The following is a 16387-nucleotide window of genomic DNA, read 5'->3' on the forward strand; positions in this document are numbered from 1 at the left end:
CTAATTATATAAGGGATAATATGATTATATCATATGTTATACATCTATACATGCATATATATATATATGGGAATTCTCTCTAAACTGCTTTTAATTTTTTTTCTTATTTTATCCTTATATTAATATTTAATTTTATTATTGTATTATGGTCATTATGTCATTTTTTATTCCCTTCTTATCTGCTCTTAATTTTTTTTCCATTTTATCCTTATATTAATATTTAATTTTATTATTGTATTATGGTCATTGTGCCATTTCTTACTTTTTTTTTACAATATTTGGTATACGTAGTGGGGCGGTTTTGAATTGAAAGAGAGGTGGAAAAACGATTTTGAATTGAAAGAGATGTGAAGGAACAATTATTAATTGAAAGAGAGGTGAAGGAGTGATTATGAATTGAAAGACATAATTTATTTTGAAAATTAACTGAATGATGAGAGAGTGTCTGTTGTATGATAGAGAAATAAATTTATTTACATCCACTTTCTTACGAAGGAGTAGTTTTCACTAGTTACCTCCACTCCCTTATAAGAAGTAGTTGAGCGGTTACCACTTTTTTATAAGGAGTAGTTTTCACCAGTTGCATCCAAAGAAAAAAAATGTTCACACACATTTTGAATCCTCTTCCTTCACGCTCCATATTCTTCTCCTACTCTCACCCATCTTAGTCCCTCTTCTATCACCACTGTACAACAAAAACCACCATTGTTTTCTCCTTCTTGCACTTTCCAAAGCGTTCGAAGCAGAGACGTGTCTCATTGTTATAGGATTTGTACATTTTTGTTTCTATTACTTTCTTAATTTATTTTTTTTATATTTTTGTATGAATCCTAAGTCTAGCTTTGCGAGCAAACTTTGATCTATTAGATATTACATAAATTGGAAGTTTGGTAATTTGTATTTACTTTATTATTTTATTTTTTTCAACTTCTTTGCCATGGAAGATGTAGATTCAATTGATATGGTGATAGATTCTACCACTTCCAACATACAACCATTTGCATTATTTGACATTGTTTGCTGGTCCATATTTTTTAAACATTAATTTTAATCTTGATAACCTTACAAAGTTCAAGATTACACCCAAGTTAAATCAAAATTTAATATTCAAAAACAATAAAATGAAAATATAAAAAAATTAACATAAAATCTTAATAAAACTATTATCAATGGTGCCTTTAGATAATTTACATATCTTCTCATATAATTTAATATTTATTAAAATTATATGAATATATAAATAGTAAAAATAAAAAATGCGGATACACAGGCACGTGAGTGTCAGTGTTCCCGCTAGTATAACATAATGAATTAGATTATACATTAATTATGTTATATGTTATACACATAGCAGGAACACATGCACTCACGTGACTGTGTATCCGCATTTTTCATTTTTACTATTTATATATTTATATAATTTTAATAAATATTAAATTATATGAGAAGATATGTAAATTATCTAAATGCACCATTGATAATAGTTTTATTAAGATTTTATGTTAATTTTTTTATATTTTCATTTTATTGTTTTTGAATATTAAATTTTGATTTAACTTGGGTGTAATCTTGAACTTTGTAAGGTTATCAAGATTAAAATTAAGGTTTAAAAAAAATGGACTAGCAAACAATGTCAAAACATAATGCAAATGGATGTATGTTGGAAGTGGTAGAATCTATCACCATATCAATTGAATCCACATCTTCCATGGCAAAGAAGTTGAAAAAATAAAAATAATAAAGTAAATACAAATTACCAAACTTCCAACTTATGTAATATCTAATAGATCAAAGCATCAGTAGACATAAAAACTTTGCCCGCAAACTGGACTTAGGATTCATACAAAAATATAAAAAAAAATTAAGAAAGCAATAGAAACAAAAATGTACAAATCCTATAACAATGAGACACGTCTCCGCTTCGAACGCTTTGGGAAGTGCAAGAAGGAGGAAACAATGGTGGTTTTTGTTGTACAATGGTGATAGAAGAGGAACTAAGATGGGTGAGACTAGGAGAAGAATATGGAGCGTGAAGGAAGAAGATTCAAAATGTGTCAAAATTTATGAACATTTTTTTTCTTTGGATGCAACTGGTGAAAACTACTCCTTATAAGAAAGTGGAAGAAAGTGGTAACCGTTCAACTACTTCTTATAAGGGAGTAGATGTAACTGGTGAAAACTACTCCTTCGTAAGAGAGTGGATGTAAATGGTGATGGTGAAAACTGCTAAAGAAAGTGGTAACCGCTAAGTAATAATCAAATTGTTCACGTTTGACCACTACTCACATTTCATAATATTTATTTCTCTCTCATAAAAACAAACACTCCTTCTCATTATGCAATTAATTTTCAAAATAAATTATCTCTTTCAATTCAAACGGTTGCTCCATTTATTTTAAATATTTTATTAAATTCTCTCTCATACAACAAACACTCTCTCATTATGCAATTAATTTTCAAAATAAATTATCTTTCAATTCATAACCACTCATCCACTTCTCTTTCCATTCATAACCGCACATCTCTTTCAATTCATAATTGTTCCTCCACATTTCTTTCAATTCAAAACCGCTTTTTCACCTCTTTTTTCAATTCAAAACCGTCCCACTACGTATACCAAATATTGTAGAAAAAATAAGAAAGGACACAATAATCATAATACAATAATAAAATTAAATAATAATATAAGGATAAAATGAGAAAAAAATTAAGAGCAATTCAGAGGGGAATAAGAAATGACACAATGACCATAATACAATAATAAAATTAAATATTAATATAAGGATAAAATAGGAAAAAAAAAAATAAGAGCAGTTAAGAGGAAAATCCCCTTTATATATAAGTATAGATTAATAATTGTTAATAATATATAAAATTATTTTTTAATAATAATAATCAAAATAAATTTTTGAAGTAATAATAAAAAATGAAAATAAAATAATAATTAGAAAATCATAAATAATGAAAATAATAACAGTCAAAATAACTTATAAAACAATAATATTAACAATAATAGTTTAATTTTAATTTAATTTTATGAATTTTTTAATATATTTTTATATATATATTGACAATGTTAATTAATTCGTAACTTTTATTTTGAGACTTTAATTCAATGTAGATACTAAAATATAATTATTTATTCTATACTAAAAGTTGATTTTGTTAAGTTTTATACAATTTACAATTTTAATTAAATCTTTTATAATTATTGCTATTCAATTTTTTTTTTAATTTTATCAAAATATATTTTTTAATAATTTTGTATGTATACACAATGTCAGAAAATTCATATTTATTTTTTATCGAGTTCATCCGAAAATAATATTTTAATTACAGGAGAGTTTTAGGTAAAAATAGACTAATCATATTTTATCTTAAATTAATTTTTAAAACAAAAATAAAATTATATCTTTACAATTTTATCATTTAATTTTTTTAATTAATCTATTATTCACAATTTTTTCTTTAATTTCTTTGAATTAAAAATAAAACCTACTTTCTATTCTCTTTCTTCTTAAATTTAAATTCATCATTGTCATGTCTCTCAAATCCACACCACTAAAGAAAAATTAACTACCAAAGCCACCACAATTAATGTTATATGGTTGTAAATTAAATGAAAGGACCTCAAATGGGTCTACCATTTCAAATTCAGAATCCGAAAAATAATAAATCCTAGTCTGCAACAAATGGCTGGCCATTACATAACCTAAAATAATGATTAATAATTACCCCAAAACTTGAACTTGGGATTAAACATTTGAAAAATAAAGAACCACAAATATCCAACCACCCTACAATAACTGTGGAGATAAACCAATGAACATAACAGATAAACCAGTGAACCTTGAATTGACTTTTAGTTAGCCCAAATATTACCTCTCCTAGTTCCCACCTTTTCATTCTCAGAAATGGTAGACAACGTGATGTATACACACAACTCATGTTTAAGCACTTACTTGGAAATTAAATACAACAAAACATAGTCAATTCAAAGTAATTAGTTTTTGGCCGTAGTAGTACAACACACCAATTTCATAAAACTTTCTTACCAAACTTTTTATTAATCAAAATATTAATTTAATATTATACTAGGAATATATTGGGATCCTAATTTAGGATATTCAATATGACATTCTTTTTTTTTCTTAATTTTTCTTTTACATTATATTTATTATTCATTATTTTCTCATATCTTTATTAATTTATCAATTAATAATGATAATATATTTATAATATTCTTTAACAGCTGGATCATGTCGAATTGTTAATAATAATACCATTACTGCTCATATTATACAATAATAATTAAAATATTCTGTAATTTCCTTTTTTTTTAAATGTCATGTTTGGAATGTTCCCTCACAAGTATAAAGTTCAATTTTTCATTAAAACCAATCTTAAATTTTAGAAATCTCATACTCATAAAATTGATATTAAAATAACATTTCTACTGATATTTTTGTCAAGAAAATTTTATTTAAAGTTGTTTATTTGTGTTAAGGAAGTATTGACCTGAACTGATGGGACTGCTAACTGTTCACAACTTCACATCACTTCTCATCTCAATCTGAATATGTCTGAGCCTTGTTGAGAGTGTTCAATTGGGTGGAAGTTAAGTTTTGGAGTAGAACATGATGGAACAAGATTTTTTTGTTTGTTTTGTTTGAATTTTGTTAAAAAAAAAAATGAAATTAGTAAAATTTATCATACTCTATTTCATTATTTTTCTTATATTCCTAGATTGACCTATGCTCCCAGTCTTTAAAATTTAGGATAAATAAGTTTTAATTCCTTAAACTTTCAAAAAATATTTTAGTTTTTAAATTTGAAAAACCCAGTTTTGATTATCTTTATAGTTTATGCACTAAAACAGTTCTGAAGAAAAAATATTTTATTTTTAAAAAATTAATGTTTAAAAACTAAAAATGCATTTTTTTTTTCTGAATTCGAGATGTCAATATGATTTTCTTAAAATAAAAACTGAATATGTTTCAAATTAAAGAATTAAAAACATAACTGATAAACATTCTTTTCATTTAATTAGGGAAAAGTAAAAAAATCTAATTCCATTCTATCAAAACATATCTAAACAATTGAATGAAACTCCTATTTTTTTTTGGTGGAATATTATATTCCATCTCATATATATATATATATATATATATATATATATATCTTTCATCAATTAAAAGATAACAGGATAAAGAAAGAAAGATGAACAAGAAAAAGTTAATATATTACGTCAAGTTTTCACACAAGAAAAGAATATGGTGAGAGAGATCTAGGAAATATGTATGCATGTTACTATGCTATAAGTGGTGTAAGCATGAAAATGAAAATGGTATCAAAATTTATTAGAGTCTTTACAATGATGAGAAACTCTGGTTGGATCAACAGCAAACTGAACCACAGATGTAAGATCATCCCAATTCTCATGAGCAAATTCCAGATTCTGATGATGATTCCAAAAAGTTGAGTAAGAGAAGGATGTTGGAGGGTGAGGTAGATGACCATGTCCAAAAACTGGTTTCTTAATTTCATTCTGTTGAAGGAGCAGTGATGATGGTGAGTCTGTGAAAGTCAAGTATGGCTTGCTGTTGTCAGATTCTAAACTGCATGTTTTGGAACTTGAAGAGTTTGTGGCTGAGTCTTTCAAATTTGGTGTATACTTCTTGTATGATGGGACTCGTTTCAATATTCGACACAGCGTCCACACTTCCTGCAAAACACACCCAAAAAAATCTCAAATTCTTCAATACCATGCAAATACATAACAATTAAGCTACTCAATGGATGAATTCGATAATGACTTGATAACAGGGGATCTGGTAAGTTTAACAAATATTTATTATGATAGACTTGAAAATGACTCTAATATCAGTTTGATAAGTAAATTTTAAACCTAACTCAACTTCATAAAATCAATTTATAAAATAAGATTTGCATCTATTTATATATTATGAAATACTTTAATCTCTACTCAATATTATTACGAGATTTCCAACTTAAACTACTGTATAAAATGTTTATAAAATACCAATTTATACAATATTTGGCATGGATACGTATTTGATGTGATTATTTAATAAATAAATTTGTTTGTATGTATTAATCTATTAGTAATTATCCTTTTTGACATAATTTAGTATTTTTTTAAAATTTTGACTATTTTAATAATTAACTTGTAAAAAATCCTGTTACTTTTCTTGTTGAATATGAACATGCTTGGAATCCGAATCTGAGAAACTTGAGGTCCTTTGACTATGTTATCTCACATTTGTCTTTACGTAGGGTTCTAGATGGATTTATTAGTTTAACATTTTTTTATACTTCTTTTCAATACAACTTAAAAAAGAAACATCACACGCAGTCTTCTAAGATCAGAGAAGATAGTATATTGACTTTTATACCCCTTCCTCTATTCCACTTTATTTCAAATTAATTAATACTGGTTTTACAAAACTAATGGTATCTTAAATACTTTTTTACAACTATCCTTAATGAATAAATACTTCATATATTAGGAATAAACGAGTAAATAATTAAAGAGATAAACAATATTTTTTTCATAAAATTTATAATTTTTACTGTATTTCCTAATATATACATATATATTTATATGGAAACTTTAGTCAAGTGTAAAATGGAATGGTAATGGAAATATTATTCAAGTAAAAATTATAAAATATTAAATTTTGTAATAATTATCTTACGTTCTCAAAAAATTTTATTTTGACTAAATATTCTTACATTTCAATAAAAAAAAAATTTGTTCTATCTGTCATAGTCAAAATATGCATTTATGGACAGCAACTAGACAATTTTAATAAAATTAATATTTGTAAAAATAGTATATTTGTTTATTTTTTTAATTTGTATAAAATCATAATTATATTAGAATAAATTACAATATAATCTCCTGAATTTGCTTTCAAATTTACTTTTTCACTATTACAACGATCTCTCATCAAGACATCTAAAAAATACTTTTTAAGACTTAAGAAAGCAAATATGCAATGTAAAAAAAAGTGGCAATTGAATGTTTTTAAAACAAGGGATAAATTGGGTAGAGTTTTAAAATTTTGATAAAATATAATGCAGTGTGAATCTAATTTAGTCTTAGAATTAGTGTGGGATGAAGAAAGTAAAATATTAATTAGTATAATTGACTTACAGCTTCTTGAATGTGATTAGGTTGTGGAGTATTGGTAGATTTTCCATTGGGTGGGAGACGAAACTCATGCATCATCCAATCAGTTTTGGTGCCTTTTCCAGCACTTCCACGGTAATACACCAATGATTTCTTCAGACCAATGCATTCATGAGGTTCTTTAACACAGTATATAGGTTTATCAATCCCTGTGGCTTTCCAAAATCCAGATCCTGTTACTCTATTAGGCCTTATGCTGTTCCTGTACTTTCTCCCTCTTATGCAGAAGAAGTACCATTCCTTCTCCCCCACAGAACTTGCTTCTTCACCACCACACAAAACACCACTTCAGATTACAAACCATCAACAATTACTCAATACAAATCAACTTTTCTCCCTATAGAAATTACAAAAATCAAATTGGGTGGTGGCTACTTTCTCACCTAACTAACTACCCTATTCAAACTACATGTACCAAATCTTTGTCTTCCTTTCAATTTATAATAACACGTTATTCAAGTTTGAGTTTCTAGATCTTCACATGAAAATCATGGTAAATGTTAATTATTATCAGTATTAAGCTGTTTCATTCAGTTCTTGAATCATGCAGAATCGTAACCAAACTGATGCAATTCATCTGCTGTATCAGATGCAAAAAGTACTTACTTGGAAGATCCCATGGATCATATTTGTAGATGTCAATCTGTTTGATGAGTTCAATTCTGAGAGGCTTTTTCTCCACCTTTCGCCTGAGATAAAACCCCACAAGCTCTTCATCTGTTGGGTGGAATCTAAACCCTGGAAGCACAACTTCATCTTCTTTCTTGTCCTCATCATCAGTGTTGTGTAACTTGGGCACATCCATTGTTGTTGGTCTCTGCAAAACTTGAAACTTGGGAACCTTCTTCTAATGTGTAAGCTATGTTCCTCCTTTTCATGTACTTATATTAATTTCTGTCACCTCATTGAGTAAATTGAAGGAAAACTAAACTCTGTCAAAATATCTTCCCTCTAAATTGAATATTAGCAGCAGCTGCAGTCAAGTCAAATATTTCCATTAAATAGTGTGTGGATGTCTTAAAAATAAAGTTGAAGCTTACCTCATACATACATATGAATCTGTTTAAGGTTTTGAAAAATAGGGTTCTTTAAAAAATTGATTATCTTAAATCTTTGAATTTAAAATGATGTCTTAATTATTTTGATATGGTTTGCTATTATTATTAAGTTAATGAAGTGTTAGCTTTGAGGGCAACAAGAGAGTAAAGTCTATGAGAGTGGGCACAAGTTTGACTATGATGTACACATGTGGATTATTGGAATGGAACAGGTACTTGCAATTAAGAAGGGAAAAGGTCAAAAGAGATTTCAAAGTCATTATTTTTCTGTAGAGAATTTTCGAAAGCTAACTTCACCAATTAGATTATTGGTGCCTGAAATTATGATCATCAACATCAATCTTCACTTCTAATTTCTAAATATCTTCAAATGTAATAATCAAAGGACTACTGCTATTCTTGTTTTGTTTTCTCATTTTCATTTTCCGAGAATTATTAATTAAATTATATTCCACCCTAAAATAATGTTTACTAGGAAAAGAAAACTCATATAAAATATAATATCAATATTAAAAAATAAATTTTAAACTTAATCTTACAAACCCAAGATTTATATATTATATAAATCTCCAAAACACGTTGAGTATTGGTAGGTGACCCGATACTAATAACATCATAAATTTAACAAACTCTTACTAAATTTATGTTATAAATAACTTTAATAGCATTTTAATAAGTAATTTAATAAACTACAATCAAACATTATCTAACTTTATCAAAAATCAAACACCTATATAAAAAATTTACCGATGAGACTTTTTTTTGCTGTATAGAATCCACAATTCAAACATCGTCTTTTATAAGATTTATATACCATTCTATGAGATTGAAAAATGTTTAAATTTTCTTAGTATTTTTTACCATAAATTATTTATTGAATATTTGTTTATTTATTTCGAAAATGGTTAAAAATTGATTTGCAAGTTGCAAACAATTCAGTGAAAGGCACCACTTTGTGTTTTTGTGTCCCTGAAAGTACAACCTACCAAAAAGAAGAAAAGAAGCATGTGAAAGTGACAAAAAACAAACATTTTTGGAATCTCAAAGATTTCATGGTTGGGGATGCTTCTCAAACAAACAAACAAGGTTTTCTCAGCTGCAGAAACCAGAATCATTTCATTGCTAACAAAGAAAAGTAAAAACAAAGAACCATATATTAGTAAGAAAAACAAAAATAAGAGACTAGGTAAAAAAATGTAAAACGAATAAATGAGATTTCATAGATTTCTTTTTTCAATTTGAAACAACTTCAATTTAGTTTAAGAGTTTATTAAGATATAGTTCACTTTTTAAACACCAAATTTAAAAACATTTTAGTTTAATTAATTTTTCCGAGAACTATTTTAATAATTGTGTTGAAGTTCAATTCAGTTAATTATATAGTGTAGTACTAGACATGATAAAATAATGAAGTTTGACACGTTTTCCACTAACTTAAGCCCGTTTGTTTCTAGAAGAAGAAAGACAAATAAAAAATGTGAATGAAATCATTGAAGGAAAAGTTGGAAAAAAATATTAGAAATCACAAAAAACAATGTTTTTTTTATTCTTTCAAACTTTTTTTGTGGTTTGAAAAGATTTGTGAATATTTTTTTTAAATTAATTATATATAAAAGTTATGTTTTAATATAAATATAAGTATAATGTTTAATATATTTTTATATTATAATAAAATGAATAATTAAAATAATAAATAAAAATTAATTTAAAATTTAATTATTAATATATTTTTTTATTTATTATTTTTAATTTTTAAAGATTTTATATTAAATTATATATAATTATTTTAAATTTATTATATCTATTAAATTACTCACAAACTTTCACACAACCATCACATCACTTACAAACTTCAATAATTTTTTTTTACAAATTTATTCTAACATACCTCCATCCAAACAACTTTATTTTTCTCTCAAATTACTCCAAATTCATTCTCTCAAATCTCTTCCTCAATCTAAACACACCATTAGATCCACTATGATATTAACTAATCAAAAGTCTAAAATAACCTAATTATTTTTGAAAATATAAATTAAAAAATGTAACTCGTCCTATTTAAAGATGTAGATTAGTGGGTTAAAATATAAATAAATAAATAAATAAAAATATTAAATAAAATAATTCACTAACTTAACATATTGGGTCCTAAATACAACACAATTTTCGTATAAAAATAAAACAAAAATTGAAATTTTAGACTACTTTTTTTTTTTATCTAAATAAAAGATGGTCCACCAGCACTAATTAATACACTTTCACTTTTTTTTATATCCATTAGCATATTGTGTTAAATAATTATTAATAGTAGGATTTAGTGTTACAATTTAAAATTCGATATATAGATAATCAATTTCTAAACATGATTGGGGTAATAATGTCAAAATAACAATCGAATTTTGAACTGAGTTTTAATATTATTTTCTATTTAAAAATGAAGAGAAATGAATTTTAAATATTTAAAATAAAAGGTACTATCTTGAAAATGAATATTTTGAATAAAAATTTAGAAAAAATATTTAAAATATATAATATTAATAACTATTTATTTATAAATAAAATATAGATTAAGTAAATGTAAATGTAAAAAATGTAAAAATAAATCCTATATTAAAATAAATTCTAAGCCAATTTTCAAATTTTGTTATTGGTATGATTTTAAAATTTATTTTAATCATACACATAGTTATTAAATAATTATGATAATAACAATATCGATAAAAATAGAGTAGGAAATGGGGTTCTTTATAAAAAAAATATTTTTATAAATTATTACCTTTTTTAATAATTACAATAAATAATGATTACATTTATAGATATTTTAATTATTACATTTATTATTCACAAATAAATAATTCAAATTATATAAAAAATTTTCCAAACCAAAATTGTATATATAAAAATTAAAATTTATAAATGTTAATATTTTTTTTATTTATATATTTTTCTAAATAATTATTGCTTAAAATATATGCTTTTAAATAATTATTTTAAAATTATTATATTCTATATAATTATTTTAAATGATTTTTTTAAAATTAAGTTTTAAGTTCTTGATGAAATTAGGTATTTTCAATTAAATACTTATTAATACTTTTAAGTATATTAAATACTTAAAATTTTATATTTGTATTTTTTTAATATCTAGATGACGTGATTATTATTTTATTCTATTAAAAAATATGAAATTTTGTAGTGAGTATAAAATAATATTATGGTTAATTAAAAACGGTAAATAGTTTTTATTAATTTAGATAAAAACAGGTTATGTAACGACATTGTGATGTTTCCTAATAATTTCTATGTTATTACCTATAATAATCAAACGATTGTCAATGTCACTATTGATGTGACAATAAAAGTTTTTATTATTTAATATATTTTTGATGAAAATTATAAAAAAATACTTGTAGTTTCACATTAATTACATTATTTTTCTATATTAATTACAAAACTTTATATTTTTTTAATATGCATAAAAAAATAAACAAGATGATCCATCAAATAAATAAGAGTCACGGTCGCTCAATAAATAATAAAATTAAAAGATAGAGATTCAATTAAAAAATATAATTTTTTAAATATTGATATATTTTTTACAACTCAAATTATATTTTTTTTCTTATAAAAACTCAATTGAAAACATTTAAGTTTATAAAAAACTTAAAACTTAATAAAACATTCTGTATAATCATCTTTTAAATATTTTTTAAAGAAATTATTTTCAAATAATTTTTTTAAATAATTATTTTTTAGAAACTTAAAATTATAAAATTTCTTTTCTTCTTTCTTAAATAAAATTACACTAAATTACGTTGAGAATTCAATATCTTTACAGCAAATCATGTTATTTGGTAATTATTTAGCATAGTATTTAATTATTTACTATTTTAAAAAACAAGTCGCGGGCATTGTTTTCTGGAGCTTATTATGACAAGAGTAGAGCTTATTATGAGAATAGTGAAGCTAGTCTTATAAGGAGAATTATTATCTTAAGTACCAGAGAGAGACAGTCAGATAAACACTGATACAACACGGACATAAATATAAATATGAAAATATTTATAATTTTTAAAATTTAAGATATGGAAATACATATTTATATATTATATAATTTGACAATAAAAATTTATGTGCATAAGTATGTTTCAGTTTTTTTTTTATCAGAAAAATATTTTTCATGACTAGTTCAAAAGAATTTGTTCTTTATTTTTATAATCATACAATAAGTTTGAGTTTTTAAAAAATTAATGTATTTTTTCTTTTTAAAATTGTGTTAGAATCGTGCTAAAATTGTTAGAAATCTAACAAATACTTTTTGAATTGGATACTTCACCAATACGTGTTTTACGAGTGTCCGTATCCAATATGTGTGTCCTACACAACACACCATTTAAGAGAGGTGTTCGAGCCTCATAAATTATTATCATCTTATTTAATAATTTTATATAAGAACTAAATTATGAATTATTTTCATTGAAATTTAATCAATTAAATATTTAATTATTTGATTATATATATAATGTACGAGACTGACTCGTGGTCAATTCTTCAAAGAAACTTCTTAAACCTTGTAATATTATCTATCTCGCGACCATGTCAATAGTTTATATAGTAAAATATTTTTAATTTTAAATAATGAATTTGAAAATTCAAATTTCCATATCTTCTATTTCTTTCTTTCTTTCTTTCCTTTATTTATTTATTTATTTTTGAATAAGGAAATTTCAATATATAATTTGATGATTTCATGAAAAATTGAAAATAGAAGCGGTCAGATTATTACGCGTCTCATGTTTCTTAGAAGAAACATGAATCCATACTAAAATACTTTTATAAGATGTATTCTATTTATTTTTTTAATAATAATATTAATTTAGTTATAATATATTGATCATAATGTAAAAAATATATGCTTTTAAAATCCATCTCAATTAAATATGTTTTCTGTTGGTCGCTAATATTTTTTTTTATTAATTATTATTATTCAGTTAATTTTTTAAGATACTTTGAGATGTATAAAGAATAAATTTAACAAGTGTCGTTATTAAGTTTGGTATCGATCATCAAATATGATAAGAAATTCTCAAGTTGGAATCTCTAACTATTCTTATTCATATTTTTTTTAATTTGATAATACTGCAAGATAAAAAATATTGCCTTTTAAATGATAAAATGAACCAAATTAAGACATTTGATAATAGTTTTTTTGTACTCATATATAATAGAGAAAATATGTTAGTGTGATTTGGCCAGATATGACCTTTCTAATCAATCGAAACTATATTTGATTCCTTATAAATTAAATGAGAAAATGTGGACTAAATTAGGTAATTAAGTACGAAACCATATTGTATCAAGTTGCAAGTTATAGTTGATCCTTACCTTAATGGACCAAAAATTTGAAATACTTTAAGGTGGAATCACAGTTTTTTCTAAAATAACTGTGAAGATTACTGCAAATATTCAACTTATTTCTCCTAATTCAGTGCTAAATTTTCTAATTTATATAAATATCATGCGTAGTTGCCTACCCAAGTCATGCATGCACTTTCATGGTTTAGTATAATTTCACTTCAAATCTCCTTTTAAATATTATACAATTTTCATTTAATTTATGTAATCACTTGAATAATATTGTCTGTCACACATAATTTTTTTAAATAACCCAAGAAAAACACAATAAACTAGAGAAAAAGAGAAAAGTTTAGACTTTGATAGTAAATTCTCTCTATAATAGGGATAAAAAAACTATGTGAAAATTTCTCATACTAAATCGAAAAGAACTAGCTATATCTTTAAATATTACACATTCACAAATAACAATTAGATTTTATTTGACTCAATTTAATCGTATTTACAACTGAAGATCTAATACTACTACTAGAAATAAGTGAAACGTGAAAAGATCAAATGTAATACAATTCTGATCCTGAGTTAATATTTTTAAATTAGACTGAAAGTGACTTGAGATTTTAATTATATCATAAGTATTTGTCAAGAAACTGAAAACCTTAAAAAATAAAAAATTTTAAGAAAAAAAAAAAAAGATTAAAGATCTTGAAACCAGAACAAGTATAGTAAAAAGAAGTCCTACCGTGCAATATTCTTAACCAATATATTTAATAGATATTCATAAGTATTGAACACACATATTTTACTTATTTTTTTAGATATATTTTTTTAATAAAAGTTTACATATAAGACTCACTATGTCAAAGCAAAAATATTTTAAAACAGGTCTCTAGTGGGTTTCTTGATTTGAACAGTCTCCATTGATCTTGATTGTGCAAGTTATCTAAGCCCATTTTCTTGACAGATTTTTCTCTCCCTTTCCAGCCACTTGTTTGTTTAGAAAACCATTCAAACACATTAAATTAAGAACATTGATATTTGGCCACTCATAATAAGATAAGAATCCTTTAACAATTAATTATATATTTTTATTTTCAAATTAAAATATTAATGCATTATTATATTATTAAAATAAATTTGTCAGTGAGTGTTTATTTGATAAAAAAAGTGTTAACATTATAGCTTTTTAAAATTAAAAAGCTTGGCATTCCAATGTAAGATATGAGAAACCCTACATTGGATCGTAATTATTGCCGCACATCTACTTTTGTGTTCATGTAGTTTGTGTAATTGTATAAATTGATATAGGCTCGATGCAAATGAATGTAATAATTGTCTTTTATCTTTCGCTCACTGCTTCTTCATCCTTCATCTTCTTGATTCGCTTCTTCATGCTAGGTCGAGAAGTATTATGTAAAAGATTTTTCGATAATCAAGTAAGTACTCTATGTTAAGAGTGTATAGTGAAACTGATAAAAAATGAACACAAAGCTCAAGATAATTTATCCAACACGTCAAAGATGCAGATGAGACCTACCATCACAAACGTTAACACTCAACAAAAACACTACAACATACTACTACTTGGTTACATTTTAAGGAGGAAGATGAAGAACACAAATAATAATTTCCAAATTTAAGAGGAAATAAGAAATTTCTGAGAGTGTATTGGTGGTTAAAACATGAAGTTATAAAATGGAAAAAAATGTTTTGACAGTTGGTGCAGAGTTTTTTAAGGAAATGTGATGTGGAAGAGTAAGGGGAAAACAAAAGAAAGATGAAAGTATATTATTAAAAAGTAAAGAGAGATGAGAGGTGGGTGAGGCCCTACGGTTTGAATGTGTATCAAACGCAACTATCCTAAACTCCAACTTTCCCATGACTCTGACAACTGACAACCTCACTTTGAGATAGAGCCACACTGTTCTCCGCCTATCTCGCACCTTACTCCTTTGTAGAGGTTTTATTTATAGTATTTGGTCATGAGCCCTCTTTTATGATGAATCAAATTTATCAAATATCAGTGTTAACTTATTTGTAGGGAGGTTTCCTGATTTCCTGAGACGTTACCCGGATTTGGTGGGATGTGTCTCTGATTCTCAAGGAGTCTCTGAAACTACCTTAATTGCTATTTATTATAATCACTTTAAATATATTCTAACTCGATCGACCAATCACCGAGGCCGAATGACATGGCTTGAGGAACATACACCAACCCAAACTCTTCAAACAAGATCGCCATGGAACGCACCTTGGCCAAATATTTAGCTAAATGCGAATCCCTAACTTGGAAATTTCTTAATACTTGCTCGGTTACCAACTGAGAGTCACTCCTTACTATCATTCTTCTAACTCCCATATTTGTTGTTAAGTGCATCCCTACGATTAAAGCCTTGTATTCAGTCGGGTTGTTGCTTGCTTTAAATGTAATTTTTAATGATTGTTCAACCAACACTTTGTCCGACCCTTCCAATATCACATCAGCTAGCCCTAGGGTCAAAAGTCAAACAATGACACATAAAATTTGGATCCATCCCTGGTATATCGTGCACCAACCATGCAAAAACACTCAAATTATCCCCCAAACACTCTACCAACCTCCTTTCTTCTTTTTCCTCCAACTTGCTACCTATCTTTAAACTTCTCCCCCCATCCAACTTTATGACCTTAATGTCTTCCATCGGTTGTGGCCGTTCACCCTTATAATCAACCCTTGGATCTAACTCTACCCCCTCCAAATTCCTATCCTCTAGTTCTA

At 25.5% G+C, this 16387-nt stretch overlaps 1 protein-coding gene across 1 annotated transcript; it reads right to left on the reverse strand.

Moving 5' to 3' along the window:
• Positions 1-5221: 5221 nt before the first annotated feature.
• LOC137827011 (transcription factor JUNGBRUNNEN 1-like) lies at positions 5222-8131 on the reverse strand. The gene is made up of 3 exons (XM_068633198.1): positions 7823-8131; positions 7181-7479; positions 5222-5725 (listed from the first exon to the last, which is right to left on the reverse strand). Exons 1-3 carry the CDS (start codon positions 8019-8021, stop codon positions 5351-5353), a joined length of 873 nt encoding a protein of 290 aa, XP_068489299.1. The 5' UTR covers positions 8022-8131; the 3' UTR covers positions 5222-5350.
• Between the last annotated feature and the right edge of the window lie 8256 nt (positions 8132-16387).

Source organism: Phaseolus vulgaris, chromosome 8, assembly GCF_000499845.2.
Source record: "Phaseolus vulgaris cultivar G19833 chromosome 8, P. vulgaris v2.0, whole genome shotgun sequence".
In the NCBI taxonomy this organism is placed as follows: Eukaryota; Viridiplantae; Streptophyta; class Magnoliopsida; order Fabales; family Fabaceae; genus Phaseolus; species Phaseolus vulgaris.